The sequence below is a fragment of the Carassius carassius genome, chromosome 40 (genome assembly GCF_963082965.1).
Source record: "Carassius carassius chromosome 40, fCarCar2.1, whole genome shotgun sequence".
Classification (NCBI taxonomy): Eukaryota; Metazoa; Chordata; class Actinopteri; order Cypriniformes; family Cyprinidae; genus Carassius; species Carassius carassius.
Genome location: NC_081794.1, coordinates 9,307,795 through 9,331,148, shown reverse-complemented (window position 1 = coordinate 9,331,148; position 23,354 = coordinate 9,307,795). Strand labels below are relative to the sequence as shown.

Genomic DNA, 23,354 nt, shown 5'->3' with positions numbered 1-23,354 from the left:
CCCATTTTAAAAATAAAATTACTTAAGCCAGGCCAACAAAGTTGGCAACCGTTATATTGTTCTTAAATCATTGAACATGATGACTTCACCCTATAAGGCATACATAAAAAAATAATAGAAATCTCTTGTATTACTTTTTAAATGTCCATACAATGAGCACAAACTTTTTTTTTTTTTACCAATATTCTTTAAAATAATCTCTTATGTGTTCCACAAAAAAGTCATACAGGTTTTTATTTAGTGTTGATTTTTTTCAAGACCCACTTGTTTTAATAATAACTGACATTCAGCTTATGCCATGTCACCTTCCAAACATAACTGTAACATAACAAACTGTAAGAAATCTGCATGCTGTCTCATATTTCTCACAATAATTATTTTCATGTATGCATTTGCCACATTACTCTTACACATACTAAATTTCTAATTTTGTAATTTTTTATTCATTATAACTATTTAAATTTTTTTATATTTAATTATATTTAATAATTTTTTTTATATATATTATATTTAATTTTTTATAATTAATAATTACTAAATTTTTGCATTATTGACACTGTTTTCCTAATGAATGTTGTTCAGTTGCTTTGACGCAATGTATTTTGTTTAAAGCGCTATATAAATAAAGGTGACTTTGACTTTGACTAAATTGTTTAACAACAACAAATATAATTAAATAAATAAATAATAAAGAAAAGAAAAATAAGATATTGTGGTGGTGGTCAGCAGATGTCAGTGTAGGTTGTGTTCTGCTCAGAGTTACTGTGGGGTTTTTGTACAGTTGAGCTCATGGATGGATAAACCCTGTTAAACATTTAACGTCTACAAATCATCATCAAATCCTTCTCCTGCAGGTCTCCGTTAATGCTGTGAGCATGTTTTATCACATGTATTATTGAGCTGTTCTTAATGGGACTGGTTTTTTGCTGACTGTGCATTATGAAATACTTTTACTAGTTAGCTTAGCAGACGTTAAATTGCTCCAGTCAGTTATAATGTGTGAGATGTCTAGCCACACATTCAGGCTTAACGTTATACGGTTTATGGTACAAGTAAACTGTCGGGGTTAACGTTAAACTGTACATTTTCAAACACTTGTATTTGTATGTTTTATCTGTAGAGTCGAGCTAACGTTAATGCTAGCGGCCAGTGCTAAGTGCTAATGCTAACTAAACGTTTCACAAGCCGTCAAATTAATCGTCTGGAAATAAATGTGTTATGTGTAGAGGTTTCATACCGTAAAAATGATTTCGTTAATGTTTCATTTTAGTTTACTTGTAGTCTTAGAGTTTACTCACTTCTTGACTTTAAAGCAACAAGTTGTGTTGATGCTAATGTTTGAATATGCTGATGTTGTATAGTCTGGTACAAAAACAGGAATACAAACACATGTTATAAAAAAATAATATTATATTAGCTTAATTAATTTGTGTGTCTGAAAAGCTTTTGAGCTAACTACCTAAATATCAGGTTTTGGCGTCATACCCATACAAAGAGTAACTGTTAACGTGATTTACTATGGTACAGTGATGGTATCATGGTGGCATTACAGTAACTTACTGCCTTACACGCTTCGTCGAAAATACCATGATACTCTTTAGTGTGTGTGGGTAGATGCAGCATATTTGGACATCGTTAGCCTGTCAAAAACATTAAAAAAAAAAAAAAAAAAAAATTAGTTGAAACACGACGATAATTTTAATGTTTTTTTTTTTTTTTTTTGCAGTAACTTTAACTTGAATGCTTTTTGAACAACATACTACTTGTATTGTGTCTACAGTTTCATAGAATAAATACTGTATGCACAGTTCAATTCACAGTGGATGATCTGTGCCAAAAGTATTTTATCCCACAGTGCAGTGTGCTTGACTTGACATTCTATTTCTAGTGTGATGAATGAAGCTGAAGCCATTTGTAAGATGTTTTTTTTTTTTTTGACCGATTGATGGGACTGCCGGAAGTTCATCTGTTTTTATACCGTTGAGACATCTATTGTGCAATTATTCCATCTAGTTTTAAAGTCAGCATGAAATGGAAGTTGCTATGATCTTGTCCTCCATGTTGTGACTACAGTAAGAATTTAAATGGATAGTTCACTCAAAAATTAAAATTCTGGCATTAATTATTACTCACTCTCATGTCGTTCCAAACCTGTAAGGAACCTTTGAAACACAAATTAAGATATTTTTGATGAATTCTGAGAGCTCTCTGACCCTCCCATAGACAGCAAGGATCCTAACACTATCAAGGCTCAGAAGCATAGCAAGGACATTGTTAAAATACTCCATGTGACATCAGTGGTTCAACAGTAATTAAACGAGCTACGAGAATACTTTTTTGTGTGCAAAGAAAACAAAATGATTGACTTTATTTAATTATTTGTCCCCTCCACATCACCCTATAGCGTCATTTTAGAGAGTATCACATAGGGTAAAGGTCAGCAAAATTGGGACACTTTTTGATAAACTGTGTATTAAACACAGATAAATCTGTTCCACCAACACTATTTATGCTTTAAACCAGGGGTCGGCAACTAGGGCTGCTCCGATCACGATCGGCCGATCGTTATGCGCATCTCGTCAGTAAAGCCGGTTCTCTAATCAGCGGTAAATTCCATCAGGTGCATGATTTCACATAGAGCAGCTGTTACTACACAGAGCCATTGTTAACTGAGAAGCTGAGCAAATCCATGTTCATTTTCAGCGTTTATTTGCGCATCTTCTCAGTTAACAACGGCTCTGTGTAATAACAGCTGCTCTATGTGACATCACACACCTGATGGAATTTACCGCTGATTAGATAACCGGCTTTACTGATGAGATGCGCATTAATGATCGGCCGATCGTGATCGGAGCAGCCCTATCGGCAACCTACAGCACGCGTGCCAACAGTGGCACTCAGAGGGATAATCGCTGGCATGCGAGCAATAGGGAAAACTGCATACTGACGTACATTTTGACGTAACAACTTCTCATTGTCACACTGCCTGTTAGGAGCTATAAATACTATTAAAGTGTGATAATTAACTTGAGCTAGTCTACAGATGCGCGCGCGAAAGCTGCACATACTAGGCGCTTCAGATCAAAGCCTTAACGGTCTAAAACTGCTTGTCAATGTCAAAATGACTGAGATGGCCAATCAAATCAAAATAGGCGGGGATTACTGTTCACAGAAGCAGAGCGCAAAGCATCAGTTTAATGTTAAAGATAGCGAAGTAAGATGAAGCTGCAAATCATTTAATATTAGTCAACTTTTAATAATACGTTTTACGATATAAATGTTAAATGACCGACAGCTATATCCAGTGATGAAAAGTTTTCTCAAATATGGCCATTTTGAGAGAGAAAGGGAGAGAGATGTGTACCATATTTTTCGGACTATAAGTCACACCTGAGTATAAGTCGCATCAGTCCAAAAATACGTCATGATGAGGAAAAAAACATGTAAGTCGCACTGGACTATAAATCGCATTTATTTAGAACCAAGAACCAAGAGAAACCATTACCGTCTACAGCCGCGAGAGGGCGTTCTATGCTGCTCAGTGGTAGGCTACAGGAGCACTGAGCAGCATAGAGTGCCCTCTGGTGGCTGGTAATGGTAATGTTTTCTCTTGGTTCATTTCTCTTGGTTCATGTCAAATTAGTTTTGATAAATAAGTCGCACCTGACTATAAGTCGCAGGACCAGCCAAACTATGAAAAAAAGTGCGACTTATAGTCCGGAAAATACGGTAAATTGTCTGCGTCTGTTTCTCTCTACAAACAATGAAGTGATTTTGACCCCTTGTTGTTGAGAAATATAATGTATAATGTATAAAAGTCGCGTGGCAGTACTGACAAGTTTATGAGCTTCTAAATGTTACTTTTTGCACAGTGCCATCTCAGATCTCTGTGTGTGTGTGCGTGTATGTGCGCACATGCATCAATTAAAGCAGCATTTTAACAGTGATTAAACTGAACTGTTTTAATGCAAAAAGTAAAAAAATAAATATTTATTAAAAAATCTATTTGCATCAAATTGTTTTTTTATCGTATCATGTAAAAATGTGTATGTACCGCTTAAATACGGGGGGGGGGGGGGGGTGTTGGGGGGTTAGGATGTTATCACAGTGGTTAACCAGAAAAAAAACAAAAGGCACGTCATGCCGAAAAGGTGCCTAAAACCACTGCTTTAAACAAAGTCTCTTGTATTTCTCAGTATGTATTTGAAAGAATATTGGTTGTTTTAAAAATACAATAATAATGTTATAATGAAATAATGTGTCGAAAATGTTAAGCACCTTTTTTTTTTCTGGCTTATTCAGGTATATTGGGACACTGCGTCTGGTAAAGTGGGGCACACAGTATGTGCTTACAAAATACGATTTCCTTCAGCAGGACATTTAACAAATAACCTGAGATCATTGATCTGCAATCAGTCAAATAAACTGTGAATTCATAACCAGCTAACGTTTATTGAATTAAAAAACATAAGCATCAATTTAAAGATTTATTAAATCTCTCCAACAGAAGTACAAATGTAATAATTTAAAACACTACAACAGAAAGACAAAAACTAAAAATTTAATCACTTAAACAGAAATGCCACAGTTTCATCTATGATGTGCCTGCTCCTTGTGTATTGTAAGTGTCTGTATCCAACTGTGTGCTTAAGTGTGTGTAATACATTTAGAGGTGAAACAACGAATCGATTTAATCGATTAAAATCGATTTAATCGATTAAAATCGATTATTAAAATAGTTGTCAACTAATTTAGTCATCGATTCGTTGCTAAATAACTTATTTGCCGTAAGCGGCTTATTTCGTGCATATTTCAAATCTGCGGTGACCAAAGTGTGGCAGTAATGAGCCACCGGAGGTTTTACTCAGCCAGTACAACAGGAGAAGTAGCGAATAGCCAATAGCTGGCCTCGTTTTATGTCACGTGCTTCCCGAACAGCGTCTCAGCAGCCCTATCGGCAACCTACAGCACGCGTGCCAACAGTGGCACTCAGAGGGATAATCGCTGGCATGCGAGCAATAGGGAAAACTGCATACTGACGTACATTTTGACGTAACAACTTCTCATTGTCACACTGCCTGTTAGGAGCTATAGATACTATTAAAGTGTGATAATTAACTTGAGCTAGTCTACAGATGCGCGCGCGAAAGCTGCACATACTAGGTGCTTCAGATCAAAGCCTTAACGGTCTAAAACTGCTTGTCAATGTCAAAATGACTGAGATGGCCAATCAAATCAAAATAGGCGGGGATTACTGTTCACAGAAGCAGAGCGCAAAGCATCAGTTTAATGTTAAAGATAGCGAAGTAAGATGAAGCTGCAAATCATTTAATATTAGTCAACTTTTAATAATACGTTTTACGATATAAATGTTAAATGACCGACAGCTATATCCAGTGATGAAAAGTTTTCTCAAATATGGCCATTTTGACAGGTTTTTTGTGTGTGTCCGATTTTTTTTTTCTGGACAACCTTCTGATGGATTTTACTTTAAATTGTGAGTTCCATGTTTCATGCCATTGGCACTTTATTCGAAGGATTGTTTACAATTTCACAGCATAAGCTATAAAGCTGTTTCCCAGTAAATAATAAAATACAACGCACTGCAATCTTATTCTGTTTTATCCTTATTCTTCATGAAAATATGTTCTGAAAGATTCCTTAACAAGCTTTGTTCGGGATGTTAAACTACTTTAGGAGCTCTAAGGACTGCCATGGTGAAAACATTATTTGAAATCTCCTTGTGAAATTTGCTAGAGTATGGGTCAGTGTTTTGATTGCAGAAGAGTTCAACAAAGGATCACTAACACATAATAAAACAACTCCAGGTATATTTTTGATGAGGATATGACAATTCAAAATGGTTAAAATCTCTTAAAAATCTATGCTGAATGATAAAGACCCTTTATTAATAATTTACTTGGGGGAAAAAATGGGAAAAACTAAAATATAAGCACATAAACCGATTAATCGATTAATCGTAAAAATAATCGACAGATTAATCGATTATCAAAATAATCGTTAGTTGCAGCCCTAAATACATGCTTTAATATTTGTTTATTTACATTTGTATTTGTATTTGTGTACCACAATGCTTTCATTATTTTCTTTACCCGTCTTCTGCATACAGTTTTTTTTGTAAAATACACCATTTACTAAGAAATAAGAAGCTTCCACAACTTTGCATGAAATTGAATGATCACATGAAAACTTATAATACAAATTTATATTGCCAGTTGAAATACTGTTTATATTAGAATTTAAACCTTAAACATTTTTATAGACTTACACTTACCTTGTAATTTTGTGGTAACCATGTCCATATGATTTACATTTGACTAATCAAATATTGCCAAATGTAGTACTGTTATTAGATAAGTAATTTTAATGACAACATTTCAAGACCAGTCATTCTTAGCAAATGTTTCTTTTTTGTGGGTTCGATTCCCAGGGAACACATGTAAGATAAAAAATGTTTGCCTGAATGCACTGTAAGTCGCTTTGGATAAAAGCGTCTACTAAGTATATAATATATAAGAATATCCTTGCTATGTTTCTGAGCCTTTATTTTATTAGGATACTACCGATTCTACCGATTAAATTACTGATTAACAATTTGCTCTGTCATTCAGAAGGCAGGGCTTCCTGCAATTGAATGGCCATATTGAGCATTGCGTTTTTCCCCATTCAAAACTATACGAGTGAAACGTCTTGGGTATTCTATAGTCTTTGGTTAGAATAGCTTATACATTAAAAACCTATAAGATTGGACAATTGATCACTTGTAAGAGTACATATGTTATTTACATTATCATCTCTCCATGTTTACAACTATGTTGGCAAAACTATACGTGCATTAATGCCATTAGAAGACATGATCTTCAATTTCTCGTCACTTTAAGTCTGCCAACCACTCTTTTTAGTATTTTGCTGTATATATGTGAATGTAAAATTTTTCTTGGAATAATTCTTGTGATAATTGAGGTTTACCTGAGATAATTGAATTCAGAAGATTGTCTTTAATGTCTGACCTACTTATAAAGGGTGAATGTTGTTTGTTAAGTGAGCACTAAAGAGAGCAATGTGCTGAAATGTTTGCTTGTTTGCCCGTGTTTATCTGTTTTTAATTCACATGCATTTTGCATTTTTTGCATGATGCAATTTATAAAAAAAAAAAAAGATGGTTTTGTGGACTTTTCTGGTCTTGAGTGGATCAGTGAGCGGTTAGCCACCCTCTTGTCAAAAAAATAAATTAGCATTTTTAATCCAATTTTGCTTTCTTCAAAGGCTGTAAACAGAAGGTCATGTTGAGCACATTTCATTGTGGGACACAGTTTTCATACCATTCTTAAAGTTACAAGTGCACATCTCCATCTGTCTGTTCAGAGCCAGGTATGGCGCTGTGGATTCAGGCTCAGCAGCTGCAGGGGGATGCCCTGCTTCAGATGCAGTCTCTCTATGGCCAGCATTTCCCCATTGAGGTGCGCCACTACCTGGCACAGTGGCTGGAGGCTCAGCCATGGTGAGCTTTTTTTGCTCCACTAGCATCTCAGATCTGTGTAATAAAGAATGTATTTAATATCGTAGCAAGGCATGAAATGGACTCAAGTGTGTTTGTTGTGTGCAGGGATGCCATCGACCTAGAGAACCAGCAGGACGAGTTTAAAGCAAAAGGTCTGCTGGATGGTCTGATCCAGGAACTCCAGAGGAAGGCAGAGCATCAGATGGGTGAAGATGGTTTCTTGCTGAAAATCAAACTAGGTCATTATGCCACACAGCTGAAGGTAAACGAAAATTTAACAGCTGATCATAGCCGTATATGGGTTGCCATTTTGAAATAAATTTAGTAGCAGAACTTACTGAAAGCGATTTTTTGTGCTGCAAATCCATTTATCCTTTGCTGAAATTTCCGCGTCTTCATGGAGAGAGCGCGTCATTGTTGCTTAGCAACGGCAGATGCCTCAGGAGCGCTTCTGCTCAAGCGCTTTGGAAAGAAGAAGAAAGCGGCGCGCCTAGCGTTTTCCACATGTTTTTAGGCGCGATATGTGAACGGCCCCTTATTCATTCATTCATTATTTTTTGCTTGCATACATCTTCAAATATGCCATGGAGAATCACAGAAAGTGACCAAATTAGGTTTGAGAACTTTTTTTTTTTTTTGCGAAATTCGAATATCATTTTTATTTATCGAATAATTAGAGCAGAACAAATATTCGAATGTTCGACTATCCGTGCACACCTCTAGTGGGAATCGAAGGGGTACCTGACGAAACAATATGATGTACAACACATGGCTCACGATAACAATAATATCACGATACAGTAATTCTGTGATAATCAGTATATTACTAGACAATTCTATAATGATACATCATGATATCGGTCTATGAAATCAAAATGGTTGTGAAAAGGTTAAGTGCAAGTTGTCTCTCTTTATTCAAGTCAGACTGTTAGAAAACAGCACAAAAGTTCTCTAAATCTAATTTAACATGTAAATGAATCATTTGATTCCTAGAATTATTAGAAACTTACTCTTGTCTTTGTGTGTAAACCAACACATTTAACTGCTCATCAACTTTATAAATAACCTATATACAGGTGCATCTCAATAAATTAGAATTTCATTGAAAAGTTAATTTATTTCAGTAATTCTACTAAAATAGTGAAACTTGTGTATTAAATAAATTCAGTGCACACAGACTGATGTAGTTTAAGTCTTTGGTTCTTTTAATTTGATGATTTTGGCTCACATTTAACAAAAACCCACCAATCTCAATAAATTAGAATACTTCATGGGACCAATAAAAAAACATTTTTAGTGAATTGTTGGCCTTCTGGAAAGTATGTTAATTTACTGTACATTAGGGCTGTCAACGAATATTCTAAATTCGAATATGTATTCGAATAGTTTAAAAAAAACGAATTTCGAAAGTGAAAATTAAGACGTGGTTGTCAGCTTTGCGAGTGGGCGCGCTAGCGCGCCTGAGGGTTCAGGGACAGGTCACAGCCTCACAGGAGTCGCACTGTCTGGCACAGCATCACTGCTGAAAGTTGACGCGTCTTCATGGAAGATGCCAGCAAGTGCATAGCCCAACTCAACCGCAGCAGAGGAAGTGAGGTAAAATTGTTGACCCGCGAGATTGTTGTATGCAAGCTATTTAAGATACAGTTAGCATACCATTCGACAACTAGCAACATGAGATCACATCTCAAAAATGTGCACCCAAATGAGTATGGCATAATGTGTGGAACTCCAGCTAAACAGTCACGTCTTGACACTTAACGTTACTTTGCATCAACTGCCGCAAGCACTTTGTCTGCAACATGACAAGAGGCCATAACGGATAAAATAATTTCGTTCATTTTTAAGGACATGAGACCGATCAGTATCGCGGATGGGGCACGCTTCGGGGAGTTCTGTCAAGCAATGGATCCGAGGTTTGATTATTTATCGTTTCATGTCAAGGATAAGTTCCATGTTTACCACAGCACAGCTCGCTCGGAGCATTCAATGTCAGTTCTATATGCTGTAAAACTTCAATTAATATTAATAATATTTGTTTCAATCACTGAATGAAGCCTGCTATATTTGGGACAACAGTCGCGACCTTAAATTGCTTGCACAAAAATTTGTTTGTTCATTTAAACCATTATGCGCAGAGAACGTGAGGGTGAGAGAGCGTGAGGTCTGCAGTCTTGGCCATTAGTTGATTCCCTTGTTTTTGTGTAATACGTTGTCATATATGTTTAAACTTAAATAGACTATCTTTACAAGTAGTTATTCTCTTTGTATTATTTTTGCCTGTTATTGGCGTAATGTGCGTCATTGACAACATGCGCAACCAGATGTTCGAATAGTTCGAATATTCGTGTATTTTTTAGAGGGAATATTCGAACGTCAATTTTGAGCAATTTTGACAGCCCTACTGTACATGTACTCAATACTTGGTAGGGGCTCATTTTGCTTTAATTACTGCGTCAATTCAGCATGCAGATAAGTTTGTGGCACTGCTGAGGTGGTATGGAAGCCCATGTTTCTTTGACAGTGGCCTTCAGCTCATGTGCATTTTTAGGTCTCTTGTTTCTCATTTCCCTCTTGATAACACCCAATAGATTCTCTATGGGGTTCGGATCTGGTGAGTTTGCTGGCCAAGCACACCAACACCATGGTCATTTAACCAACTTTTGGTGCTTTTGGCAGTGTGGGCAGGTGCCAAATCCTGCTGGAAAATGAAATCAGCATCTTCAAAAAGCTGGTCAGCAGAAGGAAGCATGAAGTGCTCCAAAATTTCTTGGTAAACGGGTGCAGTGACTTTGGTTTTCAAAACCACAATGGACCAACACCAGCAGATGACGTTGCACCCCAAATCATCACAGACTGTGGAAACTTAACACTGGACTTCAAGCAACTTGGGCTTTGAGCTTCTCCACCCCTTCTCCAGACTCTAGGACCTTGGTTTCCAAATAAAATACAAAACTTGCTCCCATCTGAAAAGGACTTTAGACCACAGGGCAACAGTCCAGTTCAGTTCTTCTTCTCCTTAGCCCAAGTAAGATGCCTCTGACATTGTCTCTGGTTCAGGAGTGGCTTAACAAGAGGAATATGACAACTATAGCCAAATTCCTTTACACATCTTTGTGCCTTGACCCCAGTCCATTCCTTGTGAAGTTCAACTTCTTGAATCTATTTTGCTTGACAATCCTCATAAGGCTGCGGTTCTCTCGGGTGGTTGTGCATCTTTCTCTTCCACACTTTTTCCTTCCACTTAACTTTCTTATAACATGCTTGGATACAGCACTCTGTGAACAGCCAGCATCTTTGGCAATGAATGTTTGTGGCTTACCCTCCTTGTGAAAGGTGTCAGTGATTGTCTTCTGGACAACTGTCAGATCAGCAGTCTTCCCCATGATTGTGTAGCCCAGTGAACCAAACTTAGAGACCATTTTGAAGGCTCAGTAAACCTTTGAAGGTGTTTTGAGATGATTAGCTGATTGGCATGTCACCATATTCTAATTTGTTGAGATAGTGAATTGGTGGGTTTTTGTTAAATGTAAGCCAAAATCATCACAATTAAAAGAACCAAAGACTTAAACTACTTCAGCCTGTGTGCATTGAATTTATTTAAATGTGCCATAGAATGCAAAATTCACTTTTATAAGGTGTTTGAATACAGTTGTGTGGCCGCAGTGTTTGAAAACAACCAGCCTATAATGGTAAAAATCCACTCTCTTATTGTTTTTTTAATTCCAAACAATCATAAACAGTCTCTCCACACTAGCAGTTCCAGACTATGACGACATAGTCGGTGAAAGTCCTACCCATTTGTAAAACTCTCTGCCCTATTAGCATATACACAGCCCTAGGTTAGAAGCTGCAGTCTGGCATTACTGTTCTCTTACTGTAGCTGGAGATACAATGTCAGCACCACAGAGCTATTAAAAGTGTATGTGTTGGGATGCACCAACGAGCATAGGATTCTCCATAGATTGCTGAGGACACAGAGGCTACATTTCATTTTCGAAGGAAATGTCCTAGAAAAAAATTTAAAAATCCTATTCTTTGTGCTATCGACTACCTCACAAATGAGGGTCAGTTCCGAGCTGGATTTGTGCAGATTGCTTCTGAAACAGGGATCGATACCAATGCTTCGTGCACAAACGTCCAGACTCCAGAAAAAGTAAGCATCATGCATCATATTTTGTTTTCCAAAAGAGCCTCTTGGCTCTCTGTAAGGCAAATTTTGAGGTCAGTAACACAGTAACCGTAACACCTGTATGCCCATGAGCATGGGCTTTTGAAGCTCTGCACTAGGGCTGCACGCTGTGTCGTTTAAGCATCAACGAATCCACGATAGTCACATCGCAGGATGTGCGAGGTAGGCTGTCGTAGTTGATCCATTATTCATTAACTGTACAGGCCAGCTGCTCCCCGTCTCTTGACGAATGTGATTCGCGGATTAATTGCACAGCTTAACCATCATATAGTGAAAGTTTATCATTTGCATGTTTTTAAGTTTAACAGGGCAGAGAGAGATAGAGAGAGAGAGAGAGAGAGAGAGAGAGAGAGAGAGAGAGAGCGAGCACGTGCGATAGAGAGAGAGAGCGCAAGAAAGAAAGGGAGCGCAAGAGAGAGAGAGACAGAGGGAGAGAGAGAGAGAGAGCGAGCGATCGAGCCCCGGCCGCACGCTCACCGTCTTCAAACAACACGAGCGCTGTCTTGCTTTCTCTCCCTCGCGCATATTAATCAATTGACACGATGGTGTCGATGTTTAAATCATTTAAAATGAGAATGTAAGTGTGCTCACCCCATTTTTGTTTGTAAGAAAAAATTAGATTAGATTTCATATCGCAATATATATCGCAGAAAAATAAAATATCGCAATGTCATTTTCTCCCAATATCATGCAGCCCTACTCTGCAATCTTCTGAAAAGGGAGCAGGGCTGCCAGGTTTTGCAACGAAACCCTCCCTCTGAAATGAGAAGCAACTTGCAGCAACAGTGGAAAACTGCAAACTTGGCAACACTGGAAGGTAGGGCTGGACGATATGGCCAAATTTATATCACGATATATTTCTTAATTTCGGTCGATACGATATAATTTCGATATCAATATGAACAATATAAAAGCCTCAGAAAAACTGCCAATAACGCCCACAACGGATGTCTGTACCTACAATCTTCTGAGGTTAATTCATTTTAAATTAATTATAAAATTATAAATAAATAATAAATTAAAATTAATTTGCTAAGTCTATGAAACCTCCTCCTATTAAACTACATAATATTTTAGAAATAAAAACGGTACAAATAAATGAACGTTCACCTTTTATTTGTATTTAACCTTTATACAAACAAGAAAAGTGAAATAAACATAAGACTCTCAGACTGACCTTATTAATATATTTATCTTTAAACAATAACAGGCTGATTATATTATACTTTACACAAAACTTATTGTAACAAAACTTGTTCTTATAAACCAAAGTGCTTCAGCCAGGATAAAAAAAATATGAAAAGTGCTCCGCTGCAGAAAAAAAGAGAAAAAGAGTGAGCAACAAAAAAAACACATGTTGCTGGGGCAGGGACATTGTTGAGTGTTGATGACATCCTATGACAGGCTCTAGAGGTTTCTGGCAAGAAATACAAGCTGGTCTACATTATCTGGCTTCAGAGATGCCCTTTTACATGTGACAATGTTGCCACCTGTACTAAAAACCCTCTCAGAGGGGGAGCTTGTGGCCTGAATGCACAAGTAGTGTTGTGCCAGTTGACTTACTCTAGGGAAGTTGTTTTGATAAACTTTCCACCAATCCAGAGGATTTGAGTCATTGTCAGCATGTGGAGACAGAAGGTAGTTGCCGAGCTCCCTCTCAACTGCCTGCTGTGCACTCAAGTTTTCTGTGTCAGTAGTAGTGGTGGGCCTGTTTGAAAAAAAAGCTAGCCAGAGAACGCTTTTTTTTTCTTGGGTGGTACAAAAGTGTCTCTCATGGCTTCTTCTCTGGACTCCTCTTCCCTGACCACAACAGATCTCTCTCCCTTCAGCATCTCCAACACAGCTCTCTCTTTGATGTATTCTCTCTTCTCCTCCTGAGTGTACTGAAGCTTGAATCTTGGGTCAACGAGGCATGCCATGTCAAGTAGATTATCCATGGCTGGGTCATCATATTTTTGGTTAAGGTATCCCATCACTGTTGTCTTTATGGTCCTGGTGAGCTCTGTGTCATCCTCTGCTTCCTTCAAGATGGAGGTGTTGAAGAGATGCATCACTTGTTTTAGAGATGATACACTGACATAGGATTCCCCAGACAAGGCATCAGTGAATTCGAGGAGTGGGCTTAGAGCTGCATCTATAGACTCTAAAACATCCACATCTTGCCAGTTAGGAACCAACGGTCTGGTCTTCTTGTCCTTTGAGAGGACTTCTGTGATGGCCCTTTTCTGCTCCAGAACCAGCTTCACCATTTGTTGACGGGAGCCCCATCTTGTTGGTGTTTCACTGATGAGCTTGTGCTTTGGCAAGTGATACTCCTCCTGAGCAGCTGCAAGGTCCCGTTTCTTCTTCCAGGAGTAGGAGAAGGCAGCCACCACCTTTTTACAGACCACAATTGCTCTGTCCACCCGCTTGTCTTGGTTAACTTTCTCTGTAGACAGTGAAAAAAAGCAATATATACTTATAATTTGTATTTATATTTTAACTACAATTTGTCGTTTAATCATATTATTCTTACTGCAAAATTCTTCTGCTTGCATAATTTTTTTTTTTTTACTTCACACTTGATTTGGCAAATTAACATAAGTAACAATGTTCATATGTTCACATATATAAACATATGTTCCAATGCCAGTAAAACACCTTTGAATTTAATTGAAAGAATTGCTGTATGTATAATCCATACAAATATGTCTTGAATAAAGATTAAAGGAATAGCCTATAAAATCACTTAAATAGGGGGAATAAAATCACCTAATAAACTACAGGGTAAGTATTATAGTTACAACTAAGTACTAATTAAGAACAATGATTTAATATAAACAAAATCAATTAAAGCTGCTGCAGTCTGTAACGTGTGGCGCTCTGCATGCATCTTGTGGAAGAACATTGTAGCCGGAACTACTTCTCTCTGTTTATGTCTATGACGAATCACGCAGGTACTGGGCTACTCCGCAGCAGAGCCGAGCCGAGCCGAAGTGGTTTAAAATAGTCCGAATATAAACACTTATTATAGTGTACCGTAGTGATTCAGGATAAGACAAAAACACGGTTTGGATATTGGATTCATGATGTAATGGCTCATTATATAATTTTTGACCAAAAAGGTTACATGCAGCTTTAACATAACACTACCATTTATATTGCTGTGTATAACTTACCAATAAAGTTCAGTCGATGCCCGAAGCATTGTAGTCTTGTCCATCTGTTCAACTCAGCGGCTTTGATGATATTGGTCCCGCTATCTGTGGTGATGCAGACCTGCCGGTCCTCGCGGAGTCCCCAGGAGGCAAGCGCATCTGCAAGTCCGGCTGCAATTGATTCACCCGTGTGATCCTCAGGGAAGTAGACCGTCTGAAGGCATAAGCTGACAAGCTTCCAATCTTGATCAATAAAGTGGACTGTCAGGCTCAAGTATGGTTCTGAGGTTCGGCTTGACCACAGGTCAGCTGTGGTCGCGAAATATGACACTGACTTCAGTTGTTCCTCCACCCTTTCCCTAACTTCACCATAAAGTGCAGGGATAGCTGCGCGTGAAAAATATTTTCGCCCAGGGAGCTCGTATCTTGGGTCAATGATTGAAATCATTTTCCTGAAGCCCACGTTTTCCACCGTGGTAAACGGCATCATGTCCTTAGCCAAGAAGTTTGTTACAGCCTTTGTAATGTCTTTATGACGTTTAGACTGTTTGTCATAAGGCATGAATGCAGCGATCTGTGTTTGCTGCATGGGTTTCTCTTTTGACACAACTGGTGTTGGGGATGATGATGGTGGTGTTGTTTGAGGGACAGGTTGTTGGCTTAAACTTTTATGGTGCCTCATCTTCTGACTCTCAGAATGTTCTATCGGGTGGAACTGCTTCAGATGGTGGAACAGATTTGATGTGTTCCCGCTGCTAGTCGGACTCGGCACTACTCTCCGGCACATTTTGCAGCACGCTGAAACCCGAAGTTTATCAGATCTCAGATAGCCGAACCACTTCCATACCACTGAATTAGTCTTTCCTCTCTTATCAACCATTTCGTCTGATTTCTCCTCACTTGTGGAAGCTCGTTCAGTCACATTTGTATTGCAGTCAGGGGCGCTCATTTTGTAGCTAAAATTTGCCGCGTTGGAGATCAGCCTACTACTGCTGTGCTGAGCACTGGTTGCGTGACTCTGCGGTGTACGTCATCACGAAAGTAGCCAATGGTGTTCTGCTCTTTCTGACGGCTGCGCGCCTAACGTCAGTCAGTGACAAATGCTGTTATGTATATTATTATTATAATATATATTATTATATAGAAATATTGAAAATGTGTTTAAAAATCATATCACCGTTATTGAAAAAAAAAATATTGCGATATATATTGATATTGAATTATTGTCCAGCCCTACTGGAAGGGAAGCAGGAGCACCAGCTCATTCTTATTTTAAGGGAACTTAGACTTAAACAGAGTGTTTAGGCTCATTCCCTAAAAGTGGCAATTTTAACAAGCTATAAAAAATTATCAATAGGGTATTTTGAGAAAACTTTGCATACACACTCTGGGACATCAGAGAACAATTCAAAATATTGTATCAATGCATTCTATGGCACCTTTAATACACGAGTTTCACAATTTGACTTGAATTACTGAAATAAATGAACTTTTCCATGACATTCTAATTTATTGAGATGCACCTGTATATAAACCTGGTTCATTTCAAAATTTACCTGGAGTGGTTTCTCAACCTTTCCTATCCTCTCATCTAGGGATGCACCGGTTGACCGGCCATAAATCGGAACCGGCCGGTTTTTTGCTTAAAATACGCGATCGGCAATCGGACGGTTTTTTATCTTTTTTTCAGCCGATTTTTCCGGAATACATTGTAATCGTTCGCTATGTCATTTGTGTGGAAGTATTTTGAAATCTGTGCGCAGGACACGGGCAGCCGTTCAGCATTGGAAATGCAGAGCTTCATGTCTGAGGCACAGATAGCAGGAAGCGATCAGCCATTGGTGTACTGGTGTACAAATAAGAGCCCCTTTCCTGCTCACTGAAGCTGCGCGAGTGTACTGTACCGGTCTGCGCCAGAAGCCAGAAGTAAACGTCAGTTCTGCATTAGGATGATTATTTTTTTTTTACCTTAAAATTACATAGACTTAATTTGATTTAAAAATCACCTGCTGTAGCACACTGATAACTCATCCAATTAAAAAAATTTAGGGTAATGATTCACATCTATATTTTTTTACTTGAGACAATAAGTTATTTAATTTTCATTGGCTCATAATTTTCATTGGATTTTAACAATTTGGAATAATGTATTTATATAGCATACTTTTATTTATTCTCAATGGTAAAGACCTTTTTTTAAATTTAAAACCAAATTTAAAAACTTAAATACTCAATGCTGATTAAGAAACATCTTATTGAATGTGTATTGATTGTGTTGTTTGGATTGTAGAACTATGCAGTTATTGCCTTTAATTTCACATGGTTACAGGTAATCTTTTCATTTAAAGCCAGTTCTCTGTAGTTTCAACCCAATTCAAAAACAAAAGCTAAATACTGATGTCTGTACCATCTATGTTTGTATTGAGTGTAGGCTACTTACTGTGCAGTTACTGCTGTTAATTTCAGATGGTTACGGTTATTGTTTTCAATAGCCAAAAGCCAGTTTGGCCTATTAAATACCAAATAAACATCTTGTTTATGCACACTTTCCTTCTTTCTTGTTTGTTGCTTAAAGATAAAAAAAAATCGGAAATCGGTATCAGATTCGGCCAGTTTGCTTTTAAAAAAAAAATCGGTATCGGAATCGGCCATGAAAAATCATGACCGTGCATCCCTACTCTCATCATATAAATGGAGTCCCGCACACATGATATTCAGGGAAAAAATATCCGTTCAAATTGCCTCTTTTGCATGTTCGTTATTTCAAATGTAGATGCATGGCAAGCACACACACTGCACACTTCTGCACTGCATTGTGGCTCTGACAAGGTTTTGTTCCATCGTCCATGCCATAGGTGCAGATTTATGTTTCTGCCACTCACTGCATAATGCACATTTGCTTTATCTGAGAGAGGGAGGGCATTCAGTTTGGTTCACGTAAAACTGGCTGTGACGGTGGCACTCTCTTACTCACATAATGAGGGAAATCCTCCTGTGTTCCGAGCGGAGAGTTTAGGCTAGTCATGTACTGAATATACGCTCTGCAGTAATAATGTGATCACCTCCTATGGTCCACGCTGATAGCTGTTCCGGGGCAGTTTTTTAGTTCTCATCTCCATAAACATACATATATATATATATCTATAGCAGTAGAGATAAAACAGTGGCTGGAAATCTGTTTATCCTTCGGTTTCTCTTGCTTCCCTATCTTCATAGAGAATGCAGGTCAATTTTGCTTCAGAGCGCTTTGGAAAGAAGGTAGAAATGGAGTGGTCACAATTTCCACACATTTTTAGACGTTGGGAGTAGGAAAATCTATTTAGAGCGCCTTATTGTAGTATTAAAATATTGATATTTGGTGCCTGATATCAATTCTCATATCGCATGAAGGACAACAATATATCGCCATATCGATATATTGTCCCATCCCTAGTGCTAATGTATATTCTGCTTCAAATCTGTTTTAAAAACAAAAAAGCACTTTTGTTTGGTAAAAAAATAAAATAATATTGGCTTGCTTATTACACACAGACTGAAGTGAAATGTCTGCTTCATATTTCGTTCCAAAAGATTTGTACATCTGTTGAATTCAGTTTATACCCATGATGATCCTGTGTTTTGTAGAGTTCGTATGAACCTTGCCCTCTGGAGCTTGTGCGGTGTGTTAAACACATCCTGTACACTGAGCAAAGACTTGTACAGGAAGCATCCAACGTAAGTCACACATACAGCTTCATTGGTTGTTTATTTACATGGACAATGTCATAAGTGGATTTTGAGCAAGTGATATCTTGATGGTTATCAGGCCAGCAGCTCGGGGTCAGGTCCGGTAGATGGGACCTCTCAGAAATATCAGCAGATCAACCAGACGTTTGAGGAGCTACGTGTAATGACACAGGACACGGAGAACGACCTTCGCAAGCTGCAGCACAGTCAAGAATACTTCATCATTCAGTACCAGGAGAGCTTAAGGATACAGGGTATGAACATACGCTGTCTCAGTCTGCATATCCAGTATCATTTATGTATCATACACAGTGAGTTTATTCCATGTTGTACTACAACAGCCCTGAATGCATGATTCCGATTGGCTGGCAAGCAAATCAGCAAAACCTTGCAATATGAAATGAAAATATGACAGACATTTAATGTCTACAAATAAGGAAAGTGACTCAGCAAGTAAAAGCAGCCTAATGTCTAAATTAGAGTAATGATGCATTAACATGAACCTTTTAGCTCAATAAGTGAGTCACATGTTGATTTAGTAGTTGCACTGGAGTGCGACAATGGCACAACATTGGCCAAATAATCATAGTATGACGCATATTTCCTAGCAAGCTGTTTCCTAAAACTGTGCTGACATGTTTGCACCTGTTGTTGGAACAGCATTGGTTCAGTAATATGGGACTGAAGTCAATGATATTACACAGAGGTGGTGGAGTAAGAACCACTGCTAATTATTCATCAAGATCACAATTAATAAAAGACTATTAAAGTTAATTTACACAGAAACAACAGAAAATTATTATTTTTTTATTTTTAAACATTTCCATGCAGTGTGTAATTAGTGAAAACTTTGCTCCTTCAGGCTATATATGTGGTTCATTCAGTCAGCACATAACTTTTGTGAAATTCTGCTGTTACAAACATGGCATCAACCACACAGCTTTGCAATGCTGTGAATGTTCTTTGGCCTCTTAGTTTCGCTAAAGCTAGATCATTGAACTATGTTAGCACTTGTGATGACTTATGAGTCGGCTAACAAAGCTTTTGGGAAAACGCACACCTGACTGATTTGGGAAAAAATTTGTCAGACTGATTCAAAGTAATTTTTTCTTTAAGCCGTTTCACACTGAGTGCGATACGAAAAAGCAAGGTGAATCACCGATAAACATTGCTTTCACACTGAGCGCAAAACGATTGATCACCTTCTGCTAGTTCATGCCTGCACACTAAGTGGTGCCGACCAACAATGCATTTTTTCCTCATGTAGCCTATGTATCTCGTATATGGCTTTTACATTGTGCTCAATATACAGCATTAATTTAAAATAAATTACTTTTGCTTTCATATTTCATGTATAGCAACAAAAATTCTACATGAAAGGGCAAGAGATATGGAATTATGATATTTTTAAATTTAAATTTTAAATTTAAGAGATATGATTACGTGATTGACAGATCTTGAGTGAATGCTCTCCTACTCACACACGTGGAATAAAATGGATGTTGCTCTTCAGATCATGTGATTCAGTGGAGAATTAATAGAAATTAAATTCTGTATAAAGAACATATGATAAATCTATTCTCAATTACCAAAGAACTAAGCTTCCACTCTCTTCTCTCATGCGGATACTCTTCTTCGGTGATGGTTAACCAAGAGCGTAACTTTGGGTCTACCATTGGGGGGGTTAAACTCGCGGCATATTTATTTATTTATTAATTTATTGTATTATTTTCTTGTGTAAAAGGTAACATGCTAATTTGCATAATTTAATTATGCAATCCCCCCCAAAACGGGTGACTGTATTGGAGCAAACAGCAGTTACAATTCAGTGACATTGGTTCTACACAGTCCCTGGCACCCTCTGGCTTTACCTCATAGGACACTGGCAAACGAACATCTAGCCAGCCAACTCCAGTCAACAAAACAAATCATCAGCTAACTCAGTGTTTCTCAAACTTTTCTGCCATTCCCCACTTCAGAGGTAGGAAAGGGTTCCGAGCCCCACCTGTCCCCAATCACCCCGACAAAATGTTAATAAACTAGGCTTTAAGTTTAACTGTTAAAATGTATTTTATTAACATCACATTTTAAAATCTTAACATCAAATAACAGCATTAAAAAATTTCAAATAAAGAAAATGAAAGTGCAATTATATTATCACTTTGCATGAAATAAGACTCAAAATTAGATTAAAAAATAATAATAATTGTGTTTGCATTTAGCTTCTGATAACATCAATACAAGTGTGGACTAACATTAACCTAGTTGTGCTTTGATTCATTTTGACACTTTGCAAAATCCATGCAAAAAGAACAACAAAAAAACAAACAAACAAACAAAAATAAAAATAATCTCAAATTGAACCAGAGGTGGTAAATTCCTAATTATGTACGTATTTTTTTAGGTATTTTAATAAGATAGATACCTAAAATACGTTGCGCATACAGCTCAAGTAATGCGATCGTTATAAAGGTGTTTGAACAACAAAACACATCCACTTGCACATATTTGACAATCGGAATATCAGATATATCCTGCTATAGCTAACACATTTGTGAAATTTTGAATAAAAAAGGAAATAAAAGCAGATCATCAGTCATTCAGCACTATTGTGGCTACGGTGTGACAAGCAATGAATGGCGCGTCTCCATGGGAACCATAAAGCGATACTACGATCAATAACGGTAGCCTTGAAATACTTTTAAACTTACGTGTGAAGAGGTTAAGTAACGTCAAGGCTTACATTTAAATGTGTCTTTGTTTTGAGTGTATGGTCAATAAATAACGGAATTTAAAAGATGGGCACAAAACCTGTTTGTCATGTTTCTATTCCCCACACTTTGAGAAACGCTGAGCTAACTTAACAGCTAACTTAAGGGTACCTCCGTTTGGTCAGGATTTTTCGTTTTTCTTTTTTTGTTCTTTTTTCTTTTTTTTTGGCTGGTGTCGACAAACAATAAAAAATCGTTGTCTGGCTGCCTTTCAGTGTCCTTTTCATCTTTCCGTCAGCTTTCTCCAACCATTCATCCCATCGACTGCGCAAAATAGTGAACAAACTTGGTACAGAAAGCGGGTTGGGTAATACCAGAGACTTTGGTAATACCAAATCGGTGCGGTGGGCGGGGGGTACATTACAGATTATTTAAAATATGATACTATCTTTCTTGCTGGCAAATGAAATTAATAAAGAAAATGAACAAAAGTATTCATTCTGAATATTTCATATCTATTTTAATCTGAATGATGTGATGATATTGGCGGGGTTATATTAGCTGGATCTGATTTTTGGGGGGGTCATGACCCCCGTAACCCCCGTGCAAATTACGCGCATGTGGTTAACACTGGGTTTCGAAACAGCGCCACCATTTAAATCCTTTTTGGTGCAACAGCAGCTGCTCCGGGAACGTGAGCTCAAATCTCACTGGACGGCCCATTTCATTGCTAGGTGACGGGGAAAAAAATAGACACACAGGACAACAAAAACAACCTTGCTTTTTCGTGCCTCGGATGATCGATCTTAGTGTGAATAGCCGCATTAGAGATCTATTGTTTAGATTAAAAAGCGTTATTGCACCTGAACATTTGTGCCAATTTTCCTGTTCAATGTGAAAAGGCCTTTTTTTATTTTCATTTTTCAAATTCGATTCAATTCATTTAAAATTCATTACTTCCAAGTTTACAATCCACCACGCCTATTCAAACGGAGTGTTTCGATGAGGGGGGTCAAAACAGGGCAGAAAATAGATTATTGCTTCTAAATTTATGTTTTTTTATTTGAAAATCTTGGGACAATATTGCCTGGTCTGATGTCCATAGTGATTTCCAATGTGGGGGCAAAAAATAAGCTTTTGAAATTTGAATCAAAGTGTGTCAGTTTTGAACATGTTGAACTCAAGCTAAATGAGTCATTCTGAAATAAATGGCAAAACATGCCAAATTCTACACAGGAAATGCGTTTGTGTAATGAGTCATTGAACTGTGATTTTTAATTGATTAATTAAAGTTTTCTCTTTGTCGTATAGCTCAATTGAGTAGTTTGGCCAGCCTTCCTCCAGCTGAGCGTGTTCAGAGAGAATCGGGTCTGCAGAGCAGGAAGTCAACGCTAGAGGGCTGGCTCACACGAGAGGCCAATACCTTACAGAAATACAGACAGGTAAACTTAATCCACATGATACACATCTGTCTGTTGGTCTGTTTTTTTTCCTTATGACAATATGAATTCAGTAACAAACATTTGGTGTAAATCAGAATAAATAATTTCCTTCATATTCTGCAATGGTTGAATAACATAATGTATGTTTGTGCATAGGAATTGGCAGAGAAGCATCAGAGCACTCTAGCTCTGTTGAGGAAGCAGCAAACTGTAATCATAGATGATGAACTGATTCAGTGGAAGAGACGACAGCAGCTCGCAGGCAATGGAGGACCATCAGAGGGAGGACTGGACATACTGCAAGCCTGGTACAGATGTATACACACAGGGCCTGAGAGCTTACCTTAGACTTTTCTTTTTATAAGCTAATTAATATGACTTACCTTGGCAGGAATTCTAAGGCATGTTCCAAACCATACAAAAAGGCAGCTTACATGGTTTCCATCAACTATTGAAATATCGAGACGTTAGTTATCAGTGTAAATCAGTATAAATTGCCATATTTTTCTGATAATAAGTTGCATCTGAATATAAGTCACACTGGGTCACAGTTAAACTGATGAGAGAGAAGAACATATATATTGCATTTTATTATTGCATTGAGAAATAATGTAAAATACTAGT

At 37.6% G+C, this 23,354-nt stretch overlaps 1 protein-coding gene across 2 annotated transcripts in view; it reads left to right on the top strand.

Annotated features, from left to right (window-relative positions):
• The first annotated feature begins 731 nt into the window (after positions 1-731).
• The window catches only part of LOC132122087 (signal transducer and activator of transcription 5B-like), a 41,083-nt gene continuing 18,460 nt past the window's right edge, over positions 732-23,354 (top strand). For both annotated transcript variants that reach the window (XR_009426340.1, XM_059531969.1), the window contains exons 1-7: positions 732-869; positions 7,387-7,522; positions 7,628-7,784; positions 18,476-18,565; positions 18,657-18,831; positions 22,600-22,730; positions 22,887-23,038. Coding sequence is in view for 1 of the 2 variants with exons in the window: in XM_059531969.1 (XP_059387952.1) it covers positions 7,395-7,522; positions 7,628-7,784; positions 18,476-18,565; positions 18,657-18,831; positions 22,600-22,730; positions 22,887-23,038 (833 nt within the window). In the remaining variant the exon portion in view is untranslated. The remainder of the gene's footprint in view (positions 870-7,386; positions 7,523-7,627; positions 7,785-18,475; positions 18,566-18,656; positions 18,832-22,599; positions 22,731-22,886; positions 23,039-23,354) is intronic.